At 45.4% G+C, this 26,299-nt stretch overlaps 1 protein-coding gene across 3 annotated transcripts in view; it reads left to right on the forward strand.

The window, feature by feature from the left end:
• coq9 (coenzyme Q9 homolog (S. cerevisiae)) overlaps window positions 1-26,299 on the forward strand; it is a 41,893-nt gene that overhangs the window by 10,017 nt on the left and 5,577 nt on the right. For 2 of the 3 annotated variants that reach the window (XM_061823327.1, XM_061823326.1), the window contains exons 4-7: window positions 10,529-10,671; window positions 10,774-10,858; window positions 10,989-11,093; window positions 16,774-16,929. In XM_061823327.1, coding sequence (XP_061679311.1) covers window positions 10,529-10,671; window positions 10,774-10,858; window positions 10,989-11,093; window positions 16,774-16,929 — 489 coding nt within the window. The remainder of the gene's footprint in view (window positions 1-10,528; window positions 10,672-10,773; window positions 10,859-10,988; window positions 11,094-16,773; window positions 16,930-26,299) is intronic. The other variant, XM_061823329.1, reaches the window with a different exon arrangement.

Here is a 26,299-nt window from a genome sequence, read left to right on the forward strand (position 1 = left end):
TTTCATTATGGTATTTCATTGTGTTGTTTGTAGTTGTAAGAATGGACAGAAAAAGGAATCTGTCACTTCAGGCATTTTTTACCTTTTGCTGGACATTCAGCTAATTTACTGTGGTATCCTCCACACTTGTTGCATATCTTTACGGAGGTCTTTGGGCTGTCAATATGTCTACTAGTACCTGCAGTGAAACTTTGCTTTCCAGGTTTGCGGTGGATAATGTGCACCTCCAATCTTTGGCTGCAGTATAATAACTTGTGGGAGCGGGCTATTTCAATCGCTATTTCCAGCGTGAGTTCTGGCCCTTGGCTGAGTTAGTTTTCACGCACACTTGGTGAGTTGGTAACGAAAACTATGCAGTCTCTGACCATCTCATCGCTGTTTGTGTAGTTAGTCTTTAACCAACAGCTTGTGTTCTGTCACAAAGTGCTCAAATGACTCACAGTTACCTTGCGCCTTCTTGTGGAACTAGCAAATATGGGGTTTGCTTTCGGAGTGAGGTAATCAGATAATTTTTCGTTATATGATTTAAGCAATTTATTTTCGTCTCCGGTCAGTGTCCACGTATTGCCGAAATCCCGTCCTTTATCGCCGATCTACAGCAGGAGGAACGGCACTTTTCCTCTTGAGCTCTGTTTTTAAGCAGTCCCGTGAACATGAGTTCAGTGTGTTGCTTGAATCTCCACCATGCATCTGGTAAATTGGATGAGTCCCACTCCATCCTCGAGCTTGGAACACCGAACGTACACCTCCATCGTGGTCAATTCGTTGTCGTCTTTGTTCGCCCCCCCGTGAGTCTGACACCATGTTATGATCTTGCTATCGTGTTATTGAATAATGTAGACGTGAGTCCAACTGTACTTTTTAACGTGGGTGATGTTCATTTCGCTTTTTCCCCGCCAACCTCTCTAGCTCACTTCCTTATTGTCCTCGCTCGTCGTGCCCCACTGTCGTCAATACAATCACAACCACACCACAAACTCAAGTTTCACATATGGCTTCTTTCTTTATTTCTCACTCCAACACAAGTGCCTCAATCACCTCTGGTTACAGTGTTCGTTTGTCAGAGGACTTTCAAGATAAAAGATCAAACGATAACCATAGCCAAAACATTACATTATACACTTATCACTTCCTAGCCATGATATATAGACACGATCTTGCCGTCCAAAATGGTGTTGTGTGTGCATTCAGTATGGACTATACACACACAAAAAACACTTTTGGGCAGGTTGTGTGTGTGTACCCTACTCGATGTATGGTTGGTGGACAACCAGATTCACGATATCCGTTTGTTCCGCACATCAACAAAAAGTGTGAGTGCTATGGCTTCGCTTTTCTGGAAACATAGGTGAGCGTGCCATTCAACCAAGACAGCTAACATGTTACCGGGCCTACAGAGCACTCGTCGAGAGAGGGAAGACTCGCTACATTAACGTTGCCTGGTGCCATGGCACTGAAGTGCTTTGTAAACACTGCTTACCCCTATTAGAGTTGATGATTGTCAAGTGGCATCCTTTATATCTCCCGAGGGAATTTACGGCTCTTCTGCTGGCAGCCATTTACATCACTCCCAGCTGAGCTAACAACAGAAGCGAGGCACTCTACGAACTCGTCTGGGTCATCATTGCGCAACAGACATCACATACTGATGGCTTTTTCATCCTGGCTGGGGATTTTAACCATGCCAACCCCAAGACTGTATTCTCACAACTTCATGGACATGTTACATTTCCCACGAAAGGAGGAAACATCCTGGACAACGTTTATGCAACTCACAAAGGACCCTACAAAGCCTTCTTCCTCCCCCACCCGGGAGCCTCAGACCACACTACTGTCATGCTAATTCTATTTGGCTGGCTAAGGTGACAAAGCCAGCCAAGGAGAAGATCCGGGTGTGGTCAGAGGGGGTCGTCAGATCCGACCACTTAAGCGACACTAGGGACACAAGGATCCTGTAGAATGCTATCCAGACCATCATAGACTACAAGCGCCCCCCACAGACCTGTGATAACTCCTCTTCGCTGCCTGACCACCTCAATGAATTCTTTGGTCTCTTTGAAGCAGACAACACCATCCCAGCAGAAAAGATCCCTCCGCCTCCCAATGACTAGGTGCTGCTGCTGTCTCTGGACATAGTACAAAGAGCACTCGGAAGGACTAACGCAAGGAAGCCTCCAAACTTGATGACATTCATGGCTGCGTCCTGAGAGGCTGTGCAGATGAGTTCACTGATGTCCCCAGAGACATCTTCAACACCTCACTGATCCAAGCCGTCATTCCGACCTGCCTCAAAGCCACCACCATCATCTCTGTCCACAAGAAGCCATCTCCCTCCTGCTACAATGACTACTGACTGATTGTATTCATTCCCATCATTATGAAGTTCTTTGACCGGCTTGTCATGGAACACATCAAATCCTCCCTCTCACGCTGGACCCCGACTAGTTTACATATTTGTCCAAATGCTCGACAAATTATGCTGTCTCCATTAGCCTTCACTCAGCCTCCAACCACTTGAAGTCCAAAGGCTCACATGTCAGAATGCTTTTCGGCAGCTTCAGCTCAGCATTCATAATTACCCAACCACATCAGCTCATCGTCAACTAGACCGGTTGGGACTCAATACCTCCTGTGCAAACGGCTTTTGAACATCCTGACTGGGTGAGTTTGGGCCGGCAGCAACACCTCCAATACAAGCATACTGAACACAGGGCCCCCGAGGAAGAGTGGTGACCCTTCTCCTCTTCACTGTGCTGACCCATGACTGTGCACCCACATCCAACTCCAACCTCTTCATCAAGTTTGCAGATTGTGGTGGCCCTCCTCAACAAAAACGAGACAAGCTACAGGAGTGAGATGGCGATGTGGTGCAAGGACAACAATCTCCACCTGAATGTTGAGAAGACTAAGGAGATCATATTGGAAATGGCACAACCAGTATCTCCTGCTCACCATCAATGTTGCTGCATTAGACTGGGTGAGCGGTGCCAAAATCCTCGTTGTACACATCTCCCGATGACCTGTCCTGGACCACTAACACCAAGGCACTGGCTAAAAAGACTCAGCAGCGACTCTACCTCCTGTGAGAGCAGCTAAGAAGATCATAGGTCTAACTCTCTCCACTTCTTTATGGACATTTATCACACCTGCCTCACCCACAAGGCCACCAGAATCGCAGGTGATGCCACTCATCCATCCAACTATCTCTTCAGATTGCTGCTATCAGGGAGGAGACTGCAGAGCCTTTGGACCAAAACCAGCAGGCTCAAAGCTAGTTTCTTCAACCAGGCAGTCAGAATGCTCAACTCCTCTCTGCTTTGCCCCCATTATTATTATCCCTCCCTGGAACTCACCACCATTGACTCTAGACCAGCAATTAAGGTCATGCACAAACCACATTTTAAGCACAGTATAAGCCTTGCCCTTGCAGCACTGTGTACATAACCAAACTGATTATTGTGCTACACTTTTGATAAATGTCTATACCACACATCAATGTTTACTATATATTGGTGTTCCAGTTCTTGTCAACTTTACCAAATTGACCATATTGGTTATATTTTAGACTGACCAGTTTAATTATATTTTATCCATTTATTTTTTTACTCTTTTGTCTGTTGTAGCACCGTGGATCTGAGAGGAATGCTATTTCAGGTATGTTGTATGCCATGTATGTATAACATCTGACAAAGTTGCTTGAACGTGAAGGTGATGCAACAAAGTGGTAAACCTTACCCTGACCCATCTTTTTTTAAACATGTTGCAGCCATAAAGTCCCACGTAAATTATTATTTGCTAAAACATTATCAGTTTGAACATTACATTTCTTTTTAGCGGCTTCAATTCAATAGAGGTTGAACTGTTTTAGAGCAGCCATGCAAGCCCAAGCCATGAGATTACCTCCAGCATGCTTCACAGATCATGACCTCCACCGTCCTTCAAAAATTACCTTGTGTTTTTTGGATCATATGCAGATGTTTTTATTCTCCATACTGAGGCTTTTCCATCACTTTAGTCAAGGTTAATGTTATTTTCATGAGTTCAAAAAACTTTTGCCGCTTGTCTCTGTACTTTTTGGCAAAATCTAATCTGGTTGTTTGATTCATTTTGCTGATGAATGGTTTGAATCTTGTGGTATGGCATGTATATTTCTTTTCTCTGAGTCTTCTTTGAACAATGGATTGTGATACCTTCACACCTGATTGGCAAACAATATTGTATCGCAATTTAAAGAATAGGGTAGCACGGTGGATGAGCTGCTAAAGAGTTGGCCTCACAGTTCTGAGGTCCCGGGTTCGATGCCGGCCCTGCCTGTGTGGAGTTTGCATATTCTCCCCGTGCCTGCGTGGGTTTCCTCCGGGTACTCCGGTTTTCTCCCACATCCCAAAAACATGCAACTTTATTTTGGACACTCTAAATTGCCCATAGGTGTGATTGTGAGTGGGGTTGTTTGTCTCGATGTGCCCTGCGATTGGCTGGCAACCAGTTCAGGGTGTACCCCGCCTCCTGCCCGTTGACAGCTGGGATAGGCTCCAGGACTCCCCGCGACTCTCGTGAGGATAAGCAGCAAAGAAAATGGAGGGATGGATGAATTTAAAGAATAATGCATCCAATCTAATCAGGACAACCTTCATCATGCAGCAAGACAATTTTATGTGGAAGTAAAGATTGAATGCTTTGAAATACGCCTTGTCTATTTGTTATATGCATTTTTCTCAAATGAGTAAAATTGGCATTATAAATACTTCTTAATAATTTGAGATTGAGAAGAATAATTTCTACCTGAAATTTAATGATCGCTACATAGGCGTGTGTATTTCGTTGGACACCATGCATCCTATTTAATTCCCGAAATCCATCAATCTTTTGTGGTCTTTCCAGCTGGTATTCGATAGAATGATATTTTTGAAGAATTGTCTCGTCTATTGTGACAACTGACAGCACAACATGTCTTGGGCATTGTGAAAAATCTGCTCCGGTTCAGCGACTCCCCCACTGCTGAGCAGCTTTGTTGGACTGACAATATGGCATCGTAAACAAACAGTGACGTCACGCGAACGATCTCTATACTGTAATTCCTTGTTTTTTGCAGTTAATTGAGCCCAGAACCACCCGTGAAAAGTGAAAAACTGAAAAACCGTGAAGTAGGTGGGCATGTATGACTATAATAGGTATCAGAATTTTCAAAATATGGAAACAAAACAAAAAGAGGTATTTCGGTAAATATTTAATTCTAAAACCTGATCAATACACTTACTGTATTACAGCATAGTTACCATTCATCACTTAGGCTTTTGCTGGAGGCCCTGGTGATGAAGCTGAGTTTTTTACCTTTGAGAGGGGGAGTTTTGTTTTTTGTATGTGGGTACCAGAATGTTTAAAATATATCAACAGTACAGTATTTATACTTTGCATACTTCAGACATATATTTAAATACTGAGTAAATATTTATTCAAACATTGTGCTACACAGTAAGATTTTTATTGCATTACATACGTAATTAACATGCTTCACTCACAGAATCTTCTGTTGGGTGTGCTGACGATGTTACTGAGGTTTTTATCTTTGAATGAAATGTGGTTATGGGGAGTTGTCTGTTTTTTCTTCTGTTTCAAAATTCCCTTGTACAGGGACATAACCCTGTCAACACGATTACTAAACTTGAGAGCTTGTACCTTATTGTCGTCAATGTCTTTTGCAAATTCTTCCTCTACATAATGACGAGCAGCATCGTTGTTGGCAGAGGAAGCCTCACCATACAGAGGCACACTTCTGAGGCTGTAACGACTGAAAATTTTCAAACCAACCTTTGCTTGTCGGAAAGCCTCATCCACAAGGTGAGGTTGGCGGGGGAATCGCTCCTTGCAGCACTAGCGCTGGATTTAGGTTCGTCAGCACTATCTTCATTCTCTTTATTTTTGTCACCATTATCGTTTTTCTGCAATCCACTATTCACAATGTTCACGCACCTTCCATTCGAACAATCCTCTGATTTCACCACGTTTCACTTTTTTAAAAGTTATGAAAGCGGTTTTACGGATGTTTGCCACATCCTTTTTTATATAGCGCACCGTGTATTCATTTAAACCGTGTATTCATTTAAGCCACAGTGGCACACCACAAAAGCGCAACTTCTGCCGTCTTTGATCATATTCAAAAGTTTTACGTTTTCACTGCTCATCTTCCTCTTCGGCGCTTCAGAGGAAGCTTTCGCATCAGGACAGGCCACAAAAAGCGAGGCGTCTGGCTGGACAGGTCAGGAGGAGGACCCGGACGCCAAGCACCAGGGTCACCACGGGGTGATTCCGGTGGACGTCCTCGAGGACGAACCCAACGGTGAAGGAGGAACCAGACAAAAACATGCAACTGCTCCGGGCGAAGCCCTCCCGAGACGCGGTTGCGAGACGACCGGGTATCGATCACCGCCGAGGCTCGGTTGGAAGGTGGCCAGGGGCCGGTCGCCACCGAGGCTTCATCATGAGGCGGCCGGGGATCAGTCGCTCCCGAGGCTAGGTCATGAAGCGGTTGGGAATCATTAGGAGTGAGGAGGACGACGGAAAGAATGACCAAAGCCATGACCACCACGATCACAATCATAGCAATCCCGATGCCCTTCCAGTTCCGGGGTGGCCCATCTGAACTCCCCAGCTCCTGTTGCCGTCGAGACAGGGGCGTGGGATGGCCGCGGGCCGGTCGCCGCCGGTACTGGAACGAAGGGGACTGTGATGCCGTCGCTGTCTGCTGGACAGGAACGTGAGGATGCTGACGAGCCGTCGCCACATTCCGGACTGGAACGTGAAGCGGCTGTGAATCCATCACCACCTACTTGACAGGAACGTGAGGCGGCTGTGGAGCCATCGCCACCTCCTGGACACGAACGTGACGCGGCTGCGAAGCCATCGCCACCTCCTGGACAGGAACGTGAAGCGGCTGCGGAACCATCGCCACCTCCTGGACAGGAACGTGGGATTTGGAGAGTGACTCCTGAAACCCCACAGGCGGCAGAACACTGCGTTGTTGCTCTTTTGGTGTTTGCCTTGGCACTTCTGAACTGGGCACTTGTTCATGAATGAGAGTCGACTCCTTCAGACGGAATCCGACTGGCTCATAGTCAGGGATTCCGGAGGAGAACTGGCAGACACTAGGGGCCATGAACAGATCATTCTTGGGAACAGCATGGAGCGACGGGAATGATAAAGTCCTCCCCCTCTTAACTGGAGGAAAATAGTTCGCCTCATCTTTATCTGAATTCACTCCATCCTCGGAACTTAAGCCCTCTGCAATTCGTTTCTGAGTCATTGAAGGCGCTCTGGCAGGCCTATCTTCGATCGCCAATTCCATCCTTTTCCTTCGAGGGTTACCCGGAAGCCTGTCGCCACCGCGACGTAGGTGTGACACGGCAGTGAATCTGTTGCCACCAGTGAGCGCAGTTCGGAAAGGAATCGATGGATACCGTGGCGTGAGAATGGGTCAGTAGCGCGTCTGTCGAAACCACGACGTGAGCATGGCGTGGCGGCGGATCTGTTTCCACTGCAACGTGAGCTCGGCTCGGTAGTGGATCAGTGGCTACCGCAGCGTGAGCTTGCGCTGAATCTGTTAAAACCGCGACGTGGGTGTGCCGAGGTGGCGGATCTGTTTCCACTGCAACGTGAGCTTGACTCGGTAGCGGATCAGTGGCTACCGCAGCGTGACCTTGCAGTGAGATTGCAACCACGATGTGGGAATGGCGTGGCGGTAGCTCCGTTGCCACAGCGACGTGAACTTTGCTCAGTAGCGGGTCCGTTGCTACTGCGGTGTGAGTGTGATTTGTCAGGAATGTCCGTTGCCACTGCAACGTGGGCGTGGCACGGGAGCGGGTCAGTTGCCACCACAGCATGGGCGTGAGTCAGCAGCGAGTCTGTTGCAACCGCGACGTGGGCGTAGCTCGGTTGGTTTTCTAATCCCCGCTGAACCTGGGCCGTGAGGACCGCCAGTTCGGCGCTCTTTGTCGCTGCGCAGCGGGAGGTACAAGGGGGCACCCTGCTTGGGCGTCTCTTCTGGCCACCACGCAGAGGACCCGGATAAATCGCCAACCGGGTTCCCAAAAAAGGATTGGAGGACGAGGACTTGGACCTACCGGGCGAAGACACTTGGGAGCTGGAAACACGGGGAGGTGAAACAAACTGAGTGGGACTGAAGATAGGGAGAGGACATTCACAGTCGAAATCTGAATCGTAGTAAGGCAGCCGGTCATATAAATCAAGGTCTTCCTCAAAGTCTGAAAAATCAGAGTCCAAAAGAATATAAGGTGGTGAGCGGGTCGTGGTCCGGATGTAATCATGACACACAGGCGGTGCTTGTGACATGGAGCCTACCCGGATAGGACAGGCTTGGTCCTTCGGCGGTCGGTTTACCTCGCGTCGGTCCCGGCGATGCCGCGTCTTTCCTGCTGGGTCCTGTGTTGGCCAGATCTTTCTGTCACGACCCATCGGTTTGGAGGAGGACCCAAATGTGGAGATGCAGAGGTAGTTTGGGAAAAGTGTTTATTCGTTCCAAGGTCGGGAATCAGGCAGACAGTCAAGAAGAGCACCGGTAACTAAGACATCAGTCGTAGAGAGCAGGTCCACGTGCAAGCAGGGGTCGGTACACGGGAGATCGATCAGAGATAGCAGGAGTATCAAAGACGTCAAGCTTACGGGGTCAGTCGGAGGACAGGCGGAGGTTGCTACACCAGGGTTCACAATCAGGAATGCGGGACCAAGGCATGGGTGGCGATGATCTAGCAAAGCCCGACCGTCCTCTGTGTCCTATATATACAGGGGTTAATCACTGCTGATGAGGCGCAGGTGTGCGCCTCCTAATCAGCGCAGCTGTGCGGGGACCCACACAGCCAGGGTGGGACTGGCAGGACCATGACAGCTTTCCTGTCTATTGTCTAATGCAGGCTTCCCAGAGAGGCCTCTCAAGGTGCAATTTATTACTGCCTTTGTATGCCCAACTATATTAGAATGCTACTTTGGACTGTGAGATATAAAGAGCACCATTAGACAATGGTTTATAATAATTGGTTAAATTATTCATTAAAAATGTATAATCATCAGGTTTAGGTTATAGTAATTGGTTCCATGCATTGCTTATGGGATCAATCTTCCACAACATCTGGTGTAAAAACGGCACATCATTTGATAAAAAGAACATTATGCCAATAGTGAAGCATGGTGGTGGCAGTGTAATGGTCTGGGGCTATTTTCTACCTCAGGACCAGGGCAACTTGCTATGGTTGAGGACCAATGAATTCTGCTTAAAATCCTTAAGGAGAACATCCGGCCATCAATTAGGATCCTCAAATCAAGCCCTTTTGAATCAGGAGGAAAACGATCTGAAACGCACTAGCAATTCCACCTCTGCATGGATAAAAAAAAAAAAACAAGCTAAAAAATTCAGGTTTGGGAGTGGCCAAGTCAAAGTCTGGATTTAAATGCTGTGATGTGACCTTTAAAAGGGCAATTCATGCTAGAAACCCTCCAATATGGTGGAGTTCAAACAATTTCTCCAGAGCGATATGAAAGACTCATTACGAATTATCGTGAACACTTGATTTCAGTTAGTTAAGGGTGGCACAACCATTTGTAAGGTTCAGTGGGAAATTTTTCACAGAGGGTCAGAAAGGTTTGGATTTTTTTTTCGTGCCTTAATAAATTGAATTGTCATTTGAAAAATGCATTTGATATTTCCTTGGGATGTCTCTGAGTGATATTAAAATTGGTTTGGTTTAATTTGAAACCTTTGTCTGTAACAGATATGCATTAAACTACAACCAGAAATCATGAAAGGGGCGGATACTGTTTGCCAGGACTGTAATTTCTTCCATAAGTTACCATTTGTGATTGGAATTTGTAATTCAGATACAGTAGAAAGATTTTTTGGTTTCTTAAAAAGTAGAGCAATAAAAATACTTTCCCCTAACAGTAGGAAGAACTGTGATTAATAATGCATCCATTCATTCATCCATTTTCTGAGCCTCTTATCCTCACAAGGGTCATGGGAATGCTGGAGCTTATCCCAGCTATCTTCGGGCAGGAGGCAGGCTACATCCAGAACTGATTAGCAAACAATTGCAGGGCACACAGAGACAAACAACCATTTTCACTCTCAATCACACCTATGGTAATTTAGAGTCTCCAAATAATGCATGTTCTGGGATGTGGGAGGAAACCGGAGTGCCCGGAGAAAACTCACGCAGGCACAGGGAGAACATGCAAACGCCACACAGGTGGGGCTGGGATTTGAACCCTAGCCCTCAGAACTGTGAGGCACAGGGTTTACCCAGTCGCACCACTGTGCTGCCTCACTGATAATCTTGATTACAATATTGATCAAAATAATTGTCATTAATTTTAAATTGTGCACCCTTGGGAGATTAGTCAAAATCCTCTAAAATGGCTGGGAGTGAATAGCAGGCACTAATTTAGTTGAAGTGATTCCACGAGATTCAGAACTGATCATGTTGAACTTGACTTCTTGTGCTGGTTTGTATGTTGATGCTAGACCCTAGGTCTGTCATCTGCATCCACTGGGATGTTCTATAATGGAGCTGGAGACCTGGTCCTACATTTCATTGCTCAATGTAATTCACAACTGGCAGAGACACTAGCAGAACAACAGAAGCAAGTCCAGTTGGGCCAAGCAGAGTAGGTGCAAGTAACCACACACACACATCCATAATGCTATAGTAATGTAACAATTTAATAGTTATGGTAAAGTTCCAGAAGTATTTGATGGCTCTCTTCCAGACCAAAGAAGACTGCTGACTTTCTTAGAGATGCTGTTGAGACTAGACTGAGGATGCATATCCCCTATATCGAAACATGGCCACAGGTAATGGGTGCATGATGATTGATGTGTCATAGCATGAATAGGCGTAGGGATAGGCCCCCTTGTTCAAAACGAAATTTCTAACCAAAGTAACTCTTACATTAGATTCTTGACTTTGCTTTTGTGTTCCCAGGCCATGAGTATTCTGCTCCTGCCTCACAACATCCCTAAAAGTCTGAAACACCTTTCCACCCTGGTGGATGACATCTGGTACTATGCTGGAGACAGATCTATTAATGTGAGTGAGTTTATTCTTCTGCACCCTTCTCTACTCATACATTCCACATTGCTCACTTTTTATGTCCTCAGCATTTGCCGGAATAAAGCACTTTACCTGACTGTTAGATGCCCTTTGGTGTAATCATGAACTTTTTGCTTAGAATATCTAATTGAGGCAATGTGGTGTGAGGTTTTACAGCTCTCAATAGGTCAATACTATCAATATCCATCCATCCACCCGCCCGCCCATCCGTCCCATTTTATACCGGTTCTCCAGGTCGGGTCGCGTTGGAAGTACCTTCAGCAGGGATACCCAGACTTCCCTTTGCCCAGCCACTTCTTTAAGCTGTTCCGGAGTGATCCCAGGATGTTCCTAGGTCAGCAGAAAGACTCTCCAGCGTGTTGGAGGTTGTCCCCAGGGTCTCTTTCCGGTGTGATATGCCCGGAACACCTCACCAGGGAGGCATCCGGGAGGCATCCAGATCAAATGCCCCAAAATCTGCAAACATAAAGCTAGCATCGTAGGAATTAAATGGATTTGTGCCATATCCTTTGTAAAAAAGTTTCATATAAACATTGCAGTCATGCCTGTTTTTCATATTTCTAGATGTCAATATTTGAAACGTTCTATAAAGCAAGCAAATATATGTTAAGCACAGTATTTTTCCATATTTTTAGGATTCAAAGAGTTATTTAAAAATGAGGCGCTATAATACAATATAATAATAAATTTTGACATGATAGAAAGAAATTCAGGTAATGCAGCCCTATGGGGGCCACAAGCCAGTGCTATCTGTAGGCCGGTCCCAAACCCAGATAAATGCAAAGTTGTGTCAGGAAGGGCATCCGGAGTAAGACTGTGCCAAAGAAATATGAGCGTTCATCTAAAGCAGACATGTCCAAAGTCCGGCCCCCGGGCCAATTGCGGCCCGTGGACAAATTTTTACCGGCCCGCGGCCTCTATCATGAAATCAATAATATGCGGCCCGCCAGCACTGTTGACCACAGTATAAAATACATGTGTACAAAAAGCTATTTTTCATATTTTTCATTTCACCAGAAGATGGCAGTAGCCCTGTGGCCGCACTCTGGCCGCCGTGACCCTTGACCTTGCTTGATCGTTTCAGCCCAGCCCATTTCTAACATGGCGTCTGTAAACAAAAAAAGGAAAGTTGACCGCGAGGGCCGCCGCTTACAGGACAAGTGGAAATTTGAGTATTTTTTCACTGAAATACGAAACAACTGTGTCTGCCTAATTTGCCAAGAGACTGTGGCTGTTTTCAAGGAATTCAACATCAAGAGGCACTACCAGACGAAACATGCTAGCTACGACAAGCTAACTGGGAACAAACGCGGTGAAAAAGTGAAGCAACTGGAAGCTGTTTTAACGGCACAGCAAAGCTTTTTCACAAGAGTCCATGAGTCAAATGAAAATGCCACAAAGGCAAGCTACGAAGTGGCAACGCTGATTGCAAAGCACTGCAAACCTTTCACTGAGGGTGAATTTATTAGACTGTGTAATGAAAATGGTTGAGAAAATTTGTCCCGCGAAGAAGCAAGAGTTTGCCAATATTTGCCTGGCTCGTAATACTGTGGTACGGAGAATTGAAGACGTTTCATTAGATATTAAGAGACAGAGGCAAAAGGAACTGAGTTTGACTTTTTCTCGTTAGCGTGCGATGAAAGCACGGATGCGTCCAACACCGCTCAGTTACTGATCTTTTTAAGAGGAGTGGACAATGACATGGACGTGAGTGAAGAGCTTCTGGACCTCCAGAGTCTGAAGGGCCAAACAAGAGGAACAGATTTATTTGTTTCTGTTTGTTCCACCGTAGATGACATGAAACCACAGTGGAATAAAGTCACCGGGATTATTACGGACGGCGCACCTGCCATGGCTGGCGAGCGGAGTGGATTATCAAGCCTTGTCTGTAACAAAGTCAGCGAAGAAGGAGGCAGCGCTATTAAACTCCACTGTATTATTCATCAAGAAGTTCTCTGTGCCAAATATATGAAATATGATAATGTTATGAAACCGGTGATAAAGACTATTAATTATATTCGCTCCAAAGCGCTGTGCCACCGCCAGTTTCAACAGTTTCTTCTCGACATCCAGGCTGAATACGGAGATGTTTTGTATCACACCGACGTAAGGTGGCTCAGTCGGGGGTCTGCGCTGCAGCGCTTCTTCTTTCTCAGGGAGGAAATTGGACAATTCTTGACTAAAAAGGGACAACCCATGCCACAATTAAATGATCCTGTTTGGCTGGCTGATTTGGGATTTTTAGTTGACATAATGCGACATCTGAATGCGCTGAACACAAGCCTTCAAGGGCAAAATGCAGTGGTAAGCCAACTGTATTCACACATCAAAGCCTTTCGGACCAAGCTGCTACTTTTCCAAAGACACCTGTCACAGGCGCAGCCCAATACCGCACATTTCCCGTCGCTGCAGGAAATTGTGACCAGTTTCCCACAGATCAATATCAGTGCGCAAATGACAAAGTATGCAGCAGACATCTCATCTCTGGTTGAGGAGTTTCAGCAGCGCTTTCGGGACTTTGCAGCTATTGAAAAGGAGATCACGCTTTTTTCCTCTCCTTTCTCCGTGGACCCTGATGACGCTCCAGACCACCTGCAACTGGAGCTCATTGAGCTGCAGTGTGACGCCGAGCATCGCAGTCGGCACCAACAGCTCCCTCTTGTCAACTTCTACCGCCAGCTGGATGAAGGCAGGTTCCAAGCAATTTGGACATTTGCTAAGAAAATGCTGAGCTTGTTTGGCTCCACATACATGTGCGAGAAGACATTCTCCGTTATGAACATTAACAAGAGCCGCATGAGGACGAGACTGAGTGACTCTCACCTGCGTGACATCTTGCGCATCAAAACCACTGCTCTTGAGCCAGACATGGACTACATACTGCAGTCAAGATCCCAGTATCACCCTTCACATTAGTGCAGGCAAGACCTTTGTTAAGTCCTCTGAGTTGAATAAATTCTTAAATCTCAGTTAATTAATTTTTTTGTGATGGTCAAAATCACAGTTTGAATATGCAGTGATCATTGTTTTGTTTTCAGCACTTTTCCTACAGTGAGCATATAATAGTGAATAATATGTAATGTTTCACATGAACTTAGATATCCTTTATAGTTTTCTTAATTTTTTGTGGTTTGTGATTTCGGTAAAAACCTAAATGTAAAAAAAATGTAAAAGTAAAAGCATGCCATTTGTAATTAAATTAAAACAAATCCCAAAAAGTTAATTTGTATTTAATGTTAATGGTTCAAAGAATGTCAGGCTAAATAGTCGGCCCCCACACATTTTCACCTTACCAAATCTGGCCCTCTTTGCAAAAAGTTTGGACACCCCTGATCTAAAGAATACCATATCAGATCAGTCGTGGCCCGGGTTAACAACGCCCATCCCTGGCACCGTTAACCTGCAGGGCTTTGGTGGAAATTCAGTTACTGTGGGTCGAAGACAAAGAAGAGGAGGAAACCAGATTCGTCGTTGTCAGAAGAAGAGGAATGCACAGAGCCTACAACTGAGTGTAGGTACTTTGAATTTTGGGACTATGACAGGAAAAGCTCAGGAGTTGGTTGACATTATGATTAGGAGAAAGGTTCATATATTCTGCATCCAAGGGACCAGGTGGAAAAGTATTATGGCTCGAGGTTCAGGAGCAGAGTTTAAATTATTTTACCATGGAGTAGATGGTAAGAGAAATGGAGTAAGTGTTATTTTTTTTTGAAGAGGTAGCTAATAATGTCTTGCAGGTGAAAAGAGTATCAGATCGAATGATGAGACTGAAATTTGAAATTGAGGGTGTTATGTATAATGTGACAAACGGCTATGCCCCACGGGTAGGATGTGACCTAGAGTTGAAAGAGAAATTTTGGAAGGAACTAGAAGTAGTTCTGAGCATCCCAGAGAGAGAGAGAGAGAGAGAGAGCTGTGATTGATGCAGATAGTAATGGACATGTTGCTGAAGGAAACAGGGGTGACGAAGAAGTGATGGGTAAGTCCAGGAAAGGAACTTTGAGGGACAGATGGTGGTGGATTTTGCAAAAAGGATGGAAATGGCAGTACTGAACACTTTTTTCCAGAAGAGGCAGGAACATAGAGTGAGCTACAAGAGCGGCGGTAGAAGCAGACAGGTGGATTATATTTTGTGCAGACGATGTAATCTGAAGGAGTTTGCTGACTGTAAGAATGTAGCTCAACAGCATAGGATGGTGTTGTGTAGGATGACTCTGGTGGTGGGTAGGAAGATTAAGAAGGCAACGGGAGAGCAGAGAACCAAGTCGTGGAAGCTGAGAAAGGAAGGACGTTGTGCAGCCTTTCGTAAAGAGGTAAGACAGGCTCTCGATGGACAGGAGGAGCTTCTGGAAGACTGGACAATTGCAGCCAGGGTGATCAGAGGTACAGGCAGGAGAGTACTTGGTGTATCTTCTGGTAGAAAAGGGGAGAAGGCGACTTAGTGGTGGAACCCCAAAATACAGGAAGTCATACAGGAAAAGAGATTAACGAAGATGAAGAAGTGGGACAGTGACAGGACTGAGGAGAGGCGAAAGGAATACATTGAGATGTGCCATAGGGCAAATGTAGAGGTGGCAAAGGCTAAACAAGAGACATATGACAACATGTACACCAGTTTGGACACGAAAGAAGGAGAAAAGGAACTCTAAAGGTTGGCCAGACAGAGGGATAGAGATGGAAAGGATGTGCAGCAGGTAAGGGGTGATTAAGGATAGAGATGGTAATGTGACTGAGGAGAGCCAAAAAGAATACATTGAGATGCGACATTGGACAAAGGTAGAGGTGGCGAAAGCTAAACAAGAGGCATATCGGAATCTAAATCAGAATCAGCTTTAATGGCCAAGTGTGTAAAGACACACAAGAATTTTTTCTCCAGCAGTCGGTGCTGCCCTGGTACGGCATTCAGAAAAAAGAACAAGGAACAACATAGCAATAAGTACCAAGGACGGAACTGTGGTATTGCATGTGTACGTCTGGTGTGGCGGAAAAATGTTAGAATAGTACAGGACATGTATGAGGGCTGCAGAACAGTGGTGTGGTGTGCCATAGGTGTCACAAAAGAATTTAAGATGGAGGTGGGACGGCATCAGGGATCATCTCTGACCCCCTTCCTGTTTGCTGTGATAATGGATAGGCTGACAGATGAGGTTAGACTGGAATCCCTCTGGACCATGATGTTGGCAGCTGACATTGTGATCTGCAGTAAAAGTAGGGAGTAGGTGGAGTAACAATGAGAAAGATGGACGCATGCACTGGAAAGGAGAGGAATGAAGATTAATCGAAGAGAACAGAATATATGTGCGTGAATGAGAGGGTGTGGAGGGGGATGAGTGAGGCACCAGGGAGAAGAGATAGCGAGGGTGGATGACTTCAAATACTTGGGGTCAACAATCCAGAGCAATGGTGAGTGTGGTCAGGAAGTGAAGAAATGGGTCCAAGCAGGTTGGAACACCTGGGAGAAGGTGTCTGGTGTGTGTTACGTGACAGAAGAGTCTCTGCAAGGATGAAGGGCAAAGTTTATAAAATGGTGATCTACACATTAGAGCCGGTGGCACTGAAAAGACAACAGCAAGCAGAACTGTAGGTGGGAGAAAGAGTGATCTTTGTTTTGAGACTGTTCTAATTTTCAGTTCTCTCATATTTTCATCTGTTACAGATGAATTGGTACAGTAAAAGAGCAGCACTGACTGGCATCTATAACACCACTGAGCTTGTGATGCTTGAGGATTCCTCCCCCGACTTCCAAAACAGTTGGAACTTCCTTGACAACCGCATTCAGGATGTAATCAACATTGCCTCTTCTGCCAAACAGGTATAGTGCATCGACTTAGTAGGAGACATTAAAATAAGAGGTTTAAACTTTTGGAAGATTGTTGGATTAATATTAGGTGCAGCACATGAACCACATGGTGGCCGACTGGTTAGAGCATCTCCCTCACACTTCTGAGGACAGGGATTCAAATCCTGGCCCCACCTGAGCGTAGTTTGCATGTTGTCTCTGTGACTCCGTGATTTTTTCCGGTTTCCTCCCACATCCCAAAAACGTGCATTAATTGGAGACTCAATTTCCCATAAGTGCGACTGTGACTGTGAATGGCTGTTTGTTTGTATCTGCTCTGTGATTGGCTGGCAACTAGCTCACAGTGTACCCCGCCTCCTGCCCCACGATAGCTGAGATGGGCTCCAGTACCCCTGCGATCCTTGCAAACTTGTCAACTTCTCAGAGAGAAGAAAGAAAATGAGAGTAGGTCAAAACCTCCTGGAAGAAGAGGTGAGAGAAAAAAACTCCCAAGCCACTGACTAGAAGACAACTGCTAAGCCAAGTAGCTAGCCTCTATGACCCAATATGTCTTGGTACTCCTGCTAAACAGAAGGGTGCCATTCTAGTCAGGAGAGCTTTCCAAGAGGCTGTAACCAGCACACCTGAAACACGTGGGACAAGCCATTGTCAGAAAAGTTGAGGGAAGAAGCAATCCAGTAATTTGAAGAATACGTCCGCCTCAGCCAAATTACCTTTCATAGAAGCCTCACACCACAGAACTGGACCCGAAAAACGTGGAGAGCGACATTCTCTGATGGGAGTGACCAGAGCTACTGAGCTGTGGTGTACCTCAGACGGTAGACGGCAAAGGGTGTGAAGTGAGACTCATCGAGTCCAAAGCAAAGCTCACACCACTCGACCAGAAGGGAGAACCAGTCAAAGCTGTAATACGTTGAGCTTTCTACGGAATTCGCCTCAGAAGAGTTGGAGAAATTCAGAAGACCACATCCACTGATGACTGGTGGTGGATCCAGGGGGACATCATCAGACATTATGACAAGAGGTGCAGCTCCAGAGGACCTCCAAGAGGATTCTGTGTGGCAGAATGGAACTCAATTCCTCAAGCTGCCTGTGGAAAAGTGGCCGAAAAAGTCTCCCAAAGAAGTTGCTGCCTACGCCAGAGAAGGGGTTAACAAACTCCAAAGAAAATCCTTCACAACAGCACTGACCAGATCACATGTGAAGAAAAGCACATGCGATAAGCCATCTAGCAAGTAATCCAGCAAAAGTCACAGATGAGAGTAATAATAATAATAATACTAGTAATAATGCTCCACGAGGCACCACAGATGGAAAAGAGCCCAAGCCTCAAACCCAAAGACTACCAGCTGGATCTGCAGTGAAAGAACTGATCGACATCAGGAAGAACAGCCTAACCAAGTTGATCAGAGTTGTTGCCTGGGTATGGAGGGCTGCAACAAAATGGAAAAGAGTATTGGCAAAAGCCCCAGCTACAAGTAATCCAAACTGGGAGGGGCTTTCATCAGAAGAGATAAAGTCCAGAGTCAAACAAGCTGTACATGAAGATTCACAAAGAAACCTCTTCCTTGCAGCCCAAGAGGGAGCATTCTTCCAAGACACCACCCTCAACAGGATGGTTGTATACAAAGATGCAGAGACTGGACTCTTGGTCTGTGGAGGAATATTTCAGATCTTTAACAATGACAAAACTGCTGTACCAATCTTACCGTGCGATGCATGGATATCCTCTCTTCTGGCACAAGAAGCCCATAATGCAAACCATGAGAAAATAGCGGGGACACTCCTGCGCATGAGAAGAAAGCACGGGTTATAAAAGGCCGAAGACTGGCTCAGAAGATTGTAAATGGCTGTGACATCCAGCAAAGCCAAAGCCAAATGCCAACAAATCATGGACGACTTCCCATCCGAGCGGATAACACCAGCCAAACCATTTCAAATACACATCTGTGGATTTGTTTGGCCCTTACGAAGTGAAGGATGATGTGAAGAAGAAACCAAGGCTCAAGGTATGGGGGCTAGTCTTGTGCTGCATGGCATCCCGAGCTCTACACTCAGATGTCGAAAGTGACCAGTCCTCTGAGGGTTTCCTGTTGGCCTACAAGAGATTCACAGCATTGAGGGGACATCCAAAGAAAATGTGGTCAGACCCAGGAAAAAAATTTGTGGGTCCAAGACCTGCCCTCAAAAAACTGTATGCCTTTCTGAAGAAGCTGGAAACATCCAAAGTTGAGAATGAAGTCTCCAAGCATGGAACATAATGGAGCTGGAAACATTACCCTGCTGATTCCCCTCACAGGAATGGAGCTGCAGAGGCTCCTGTATGCTCAGTGAAATGCGCTCTGCACAACCTGGGAGGAGACGGGTGCTTCATATGGAGTGAGTTCCAAACCCTCTTCTACATGGCTGCTAACCTGGCCAACGAGAGAACCATAGATGCCAGAACTCAAAGCCGTGTGTAGACTACATCAGCCCTAACTCTCTTCTGCTGGGAAGAACAGGACCCAGGGGAGATGTGGGAAGCTTTGACTTTCAAGGTTACCCATACAAGAGGCTAAGAACCATCCAAACTGAAGTTGACCAGTTCTGGAGGAAGTGGAGTCAATTGGTGCGCCCTAATCTATTCATCAGAAGTAAGTGCCCCATAACAAACAGGAAGGTAGCCACAGAAGACATCGTCTGGCTGGCAAACCAAAATACTTTGAGGGGTCAGTATAAACTTGGCCGAGTCGTCAGTGTCAACCCTGACAAAAAAGGCGTCGTCATAGATGTACATATCAAGACCTTCCCCAGCTACCCCGTCCGCCTCTACTGTCAAATCTGATCAAAGAGGATCAGCAAAGAAAACCCCCACAAAAATCCCCTCTACAATTCTGCACAAAGATGTACGACGCATCATTGTTCTAATCCTTGTAGAAGAACAAAAGTAATCATCAACCATCAACAAAGAAAAAGACAATGAGCATCCAGGACTCATGTGACCTCTCTGGGTTGAGGAACCGAGATGTCAAGTCAACTAACAGGAAGAGCACCTGTCCCCCTCCAGACCTGCAGGGGGCAGAGAAACCTCAATCACACAACTCTTCAAACTTCCTTTCAGAGGCTAGGGGCGCCCATATTGCTCACAGACAGCATGTGAGCTTGTGTGGAACAAAGAAAGTCTACCAGCAAAAGGAATAAATCACCAACAAACAACTGAAGCAACCAAGAAGCAACTGAAAACCCCAAAGGAACCCCTCAATTTCCGGTCAGACGCAACTGGTTTTCAAGCTATTCAACCTCTAATCACACTCTCACCCAAACCCTCTAACCACTTCAACCATCAATAAACTGTGAAAAGAGGAAGATTTGAGTTGTTCATGTGTTTGAAGACCAAGGCCCTTTACAAGTTGGCGCAAAGGACTGAGGGAGTTAAAGACAACTTGACAGTTATTAAGAATGAATTGTAACCGTGACTAACACTCTGAATGTCCCAGAGTCCTAAAAATTTTAAAATTTTGGTTCTAAATTTTGATATTTAAGTCTACTGGCTGGGGGAGAAGAACCATCTGCAGTAAGTGTGTGCGGCCTGTAAGAATGGACAATGTGAAGTGGCGATCAGAAGTTTGACTATCATGAAAAGGGGCTTGCAGAACCAATATGATGAAACACCTCTGAATACCACAGAGTAGAATTAACACAGCTTCCCTGCCTTTGACGTGTTGTGGCGGAATTTCTCCGGTGCCTCTACTTCACCCTCAGCCAAGGAGCAATGCAGTGATCACATCGAAACAGAATCAGCTAAGTGAAACAAAATGTGTTATGCCAACATTGAGGCAGCTAACAATTTAGACTACACCTAAAACATTGAGAAAACTCATGCGAATACCTAGAAAACCTTTAGCATTTATTTGTTCTTTTCATCAACAAGCAACTGGAAATTGACATTTGCGATGTTCTCCTTTGTTGACCAACTGTCAGGTACAATACCGCCCTGCAGTTTCGTTATGGTAGACTGGATGAGCTTTGCACCCTGCCTTTTTCTCTTTCTCTCACCTCTCCTCCCTCTTTCAGTACCTTCCACAAGCTGCGCACCCGTCACCAATCAGCCCTCATCACCACCTGCATTAAGGTTGTCTGTTCTCAGAAATCATCACCAAAGTATTGCAGCTACTTCAAGCGTATTTTCCCGTGTTCTTGATCCACGTCATTCCTGTTCTCACCACTGCCTTCCACCTGTTCATGTTACTGCCTGCCAACCCACCTAGGACCATCTCCATTTCTTTTCCTAAATAAAGTGTTCATCATTATCTCCAAGGTGCCTACATAGAATGTCAGGACAAGACATTGCAAAAAATCACTGAAACTCTCCATTCCCTTTAGTAACAGGTCTCCTTTATTTCTCATATCCAGCAAGATATCACCCTGCGTAGATGCAGCATCTTAAGGCTTTCCTTATCAGTGCATCTATTTATTGTTTATCTTTGTTTTTTGGGGCACTTTGCTCATGTATGCATCGGACTACACTACTACACCCGCAAGGAACTTTTGGACTTCGTATACTCACACAAAACAGGAGTTTCAAGGGACTTTCACTGCAAACACAATGTTCCAGACGAGCTTGGGAGACCCCCGGGCTTGCTGTGGATTTTTTTCGGACCAGCGAAGCAGCGCAGGTGGAGGAGGGAGAGGAAGCAGAAGCTGGGGCTGTTGGTTTGTCTGCCGTCTCGTGCTCAAGAACAAACCACACAGATCATCTCTTTCAAGCCTGTACCTCACAAACATCAGATCCATCGCCAACAAAATAAGCGAGTTGGAATTACAATTTATGGAGAATCACTGGTAATGATTGCTGCGTCCTCATTATAACGGAGACCTGGGATTGGACTGAAAACTCTGGCAAAAGAGGTGGAGGGCTCTGTGTGTACGTGCATGACGACTGGTGGAACAACATTGTGGTTTTTGACAGACACTGTTCAACCAACATTGACTACATGTCCAACTTGTTTTTTGTCCCGAGGGAGCTAACTGTTGACATCATCACATTTGTTTACATTGCACGGGATGCTAAAACTAAATCTGCCCTCTCTCTATTGCTGTACGTCATCAATGAACAGCAGCAGACCCACCCTGAAGGCATTCACATTATAGCCGGGGACATTAACAAGGCCAATCTGTACACTGTACTCCTGAAGTTCCACCAGCATGTTAAATGTCCAACAAGGGCTGGAAACCCTAGACCACGTGTACCCCAACATTAAAAAGGGCTACAAAACCACACCCCTGGTGTGTGATGTGGTCAGACCACACCTTCCTAGTGGTTATCCTTCCATACATCCCCCTCAGGTGCAGATCCAGGCCCACCACAAATGCTGTAATAACCTGGCCGGAGGCTGCACCCAGTGAATCTCATGGCTGCTTTCAACAAACTGACAGACGTTTTTGTACAACAGGAGCTGGACTGATCCACAGATGCTGTACTTGAAGATATCGTTCAGTATGGAAACCGTGTGTGTGAAGAAAAGCATCCAGGTTTTTCCAAACCAGAAAATCTGGATGACCAGCCAGGTCCGTGCACTCCTAAAGGCTGCCTTCAGATCAGGAGACAGAACTCTTTACAGGATGGCTCAAGCTGAACTGAAAAAATGTTTCAATAATGCCAAAGAGGAGTACAAGAGGAGGATAGAGTCCCATCTCGTCAGAAACAGACCTCAAGAGGTGTGGCAGGGTCTCCAGAGCCTCACAAACTTTAGAGGCTGCTATGTGACACCAGGAGACACAAGCGAGTATTGAGAAGAGGAACTCGACAGCGTATTTGCTTGCATTGTATTATCTTGGTGATAGACAGCTGCTTCAGTGCCAGCAAGGTGCTCAGAGATGTGCCCCCCAGCTCTCCAGCATCTTCTGCAAATCTTCAACCTCTGACTGGCCCCTAGCAGTGAACCCAACTCGTTTGAAATCTACGACAATCATTTCCATCCCAAAAAAGAAATCCTTAACTAGTCTCAATGACTATCACCCTATTGCAAAACAAACAAAAAAACAAAGTTGCGGCTGAGCTTCTACCACACCTCCATCCAGAGCCTGGTATTGTGTTGTGTCTCCATCTGGTAGGGAAACTGGACAGACACAGAGCAAGGCATCAGAGGACAATCCAAGCAGCACAAAAATAATTGGCTGCCCTCTTCCTTCTGTGGCAGACATTTACTCATCACGGTGCCTCAGCAGAACTCGGAACATTCTTAAGGACACTACACACAGTTAAACAGTTTGAGCTCCTGCTATCTGTGCATCATCACCTTGAACTCTCATATTTCCTCCTGTCTTGTTATTAATTCAAAAGGCACGCTGATTTCAACATCTTGAGCAACGCTTTTTATGCATTCTATTTTACAGTGATTTTTATTTGTATTCTTTATTTATTTTTACCTTGCTTTTATAAATGCACGATTTCATTGTACAATTTCATATGGTGACAAATGCCATTCATTCATTAAAAAGATATAAGGTGTTCAAACTCCCCCCCCCCCCCCCCCCCCCCACACACACACACTTTGGAACTTTTAGCCAATTCTCTCTCAAATGCACCCTGGTTTTCCAGACTCAACAGTTATCCCACCAAACAGTCCAAAGCAGGATTCGTCAGTAACCTCATCCAAGGCAAAGCAGGAAAATGGTGCACATCCCTATGGCAAAACTCCTCCCCGGTACTCCATTCATTTGATTCCTGTTCCGCTGAAGTCGGTTAAGTATTCAATCACCCTGTTCAGGGAAAAGAAGCCCCTTGTTGACTCCTCATGCTCACTCAGGGTGTTGAATCCATATCGGAATACTCCATTGAATTCCTTACCCTGCAAAGTGAAGGTGGGTGGGAAGATGCTGTGCTTTGGGGTCTTTTTTTCCAAATTGCCTCTCCAGACAACTCAAAGATAAGCTCTCTGTCCAGAATTCCAACAAATTATTCCCTCTTGCTATTAACTTCTTTAACAGCTAATTTACAATTCCACTGCACCACGCTGATAATTTTTGTCTCGAGTTTGTTGACACATTTCTGTTGGACCATTTATACATTACTCATCCACTCACTGTAGTAGTCTTGCCACGCTTCACTATTTGTACATCTGTTGACCAAAACTGGTCACACATGTCCTTGAGTAGTATTTGCACCACTTACACAATAGACAGAGGAGTTTCTTCAACATTTGCATAATAGACATTCCATATTATCCCTCTACTAGTCACTTTAAACTCCAAACATTTCTTGGCATTTCTCGGTACCCTTTGCACAGTGGTCATTGGACGAGACTATTGCTCTATTAGTCATTCAAACTGCTCTGATTGCTGAAGGACTTTGCTTTTTTTTTTTTTGCACAATTGCCCCCCCCCCCCCCAAAAAATGGTACCCTCTGTCAGATTACCAGCAACCTTTTATTGCTCAGTGACTGGTTTTCAAAATGTCTTCATGTCTTGAAAGTAGCTTGTCATCTGTTGTTGTACAGTGGCTTAAACTACCGGGGGCAAATTCTTTTTGTGTTTTGACATAGTTGATTCTGAGAGAATGCACGAGAGTGGGTCAGCTCACGCAGAAAGCACCATGCCGTAAGCTTATCACCTCACTACCAAGGACTCACTGATATAACCATAAAAAAACAAGTCTATCTCATCCTTTGAGAAACCCCTTTGCAAAGCCCAGATTTTCATAGAATCGGACCACCGATATGCTTACCACCTCATCTGTACCTGAGAGGGGAATGAATGGAAGACCACCTTCAATACCCCTCTCAGACTTTTCAAGTACCTTGTCATGCTGTACAGTTTAAACGCCTCAATAGTTTTCCAATCATTAATCCATGACACCCTCCGTGATGCACTTAACCAGTTCCTAAGTCTGTTCTGCTTTGTCGATTACTGAGCCCGAAGGAAAGAAAAAAAGGGAGGGGGCTGGCCCAAAGCCACCTGCCTGGTGTGCTCCCAGCAGGACCGGAAACAACGAAACTCAAAACAGCAAGAGCAAGAGCTTGTAAAAAAGTTTTTAAATGCGCCAAAGGCATATTCAAATGAAGGATGGGCAACTGGGATTGTGGAAGACCAGACACATGGCTGTTTTAAATTTGAACTCTTGCAATCATAAACTAAACATTCCCAAAAATTTCCTCTCATTCAAAGAATAATTATTTTTGGTTGTGGCAGATCAGTTGCTTACTGTTCAAAATCCTATTAGACACTGCTTTAAGTCAAAGTTGAGGCACAATTCTCAACACTGAGGTGAATCAGACCAAGTTGAAAAGGCTTACAGAGTTGACACATTGACACAAAGATCCAGGTACATATTTAGAATATTTCTGCAGTGTTCATGAAATATTGAAACATTTTATCTTCCATTGACACAGATCACCAAGTTTACAATTCCTCTCAACACCAGTGGGTAATGCCATCGGTCCATGTTCCAGGAATTAAGATTTGACTGGAAGCCGGTTAAGGTCCATTGGACGTGTCCTCAGCCTTTTTCTTGGTCCGGATTGGTGGTGCCTTTTGAAGTCCAGACTACGAGGTTAGATGTTAATTAGTTCTTGGAGCCACCAAAACCATCTCACCGCAGGCCAATATAAAAAAATGCAGTTTATAGAGTCGTGGAAACTCTGCAACACCCCAGTTGGCAGGTCCTTGTTCACTACACCGGTAATCACCACAACAACATTTCACTCTTTGTTATTCGTTCTCCTGAGACCCCCTTAGTTCTTGGAATTCCCTGGTTCCAAAATCATAACACTGCCATAGACTGGATTCATTTATCCATCACTGGATGAAGTCTGCATTGCTTTTCTCCTTTCCACTCTCTGCTTTGCCATCCCCAGACGACCCACCCCCCTCTTGTCACCTCAATGGACCGTTGCTGAATTCCCTAAGAGTATCATGACTTCCCCCCAGTATTCAGCAAGAACTTGGCAATCTCTCTACATCCCCACCTCCCGTACGACTGTGCCATTGACCTCTTACCAGGAGCTCCACTTCCAACCACCCGACTCTTCAGTCTCTCATGTCCGGAGAATCAAGCTATGGAGGTTTACACCAGAGACTCCCTGGCCGCTGGACTCCTTATGCCCCTCTTCACATCTGGTCAGGGCTGTTTTTTTTCTTTGTAGGAAAAAAAACCACCACTCTCCGACAATGCATCGACTACCAAGGACTTAACGACATAACCATAAAAAAAAAAGTCTATCTTATCCTTTGAGAAACCCTTTTGCAAAGCCCAGATTTTCATAGAATCAGACCACCGATATGCTTACCACCTCATCTGTATCTGAGAGGGGAATGAATGGAAGACCACCTTCAATACCCCTCTCAGACATTTCAAGTACCTTGTCATGCCGTTCATCTTAAACACCTCTATAGTTTTCCAATC

Source organism: Syngnathoides biaculeatus, chromosome 6 (genome assembly GCF_019802595.1).
Source record: "Syngnathoides biaculeatus isolate LvHL_M chromosome 6, ASM1980259v1, whole genome shotgun sequence".
Classification (NCBI taxonomy): Eukaryota; Metazoa; Chordata; class Actinopteri; order Syngnathiformes; family Syngnathidae; genus Syngnathoides; species Syngnathoides biaculeatus.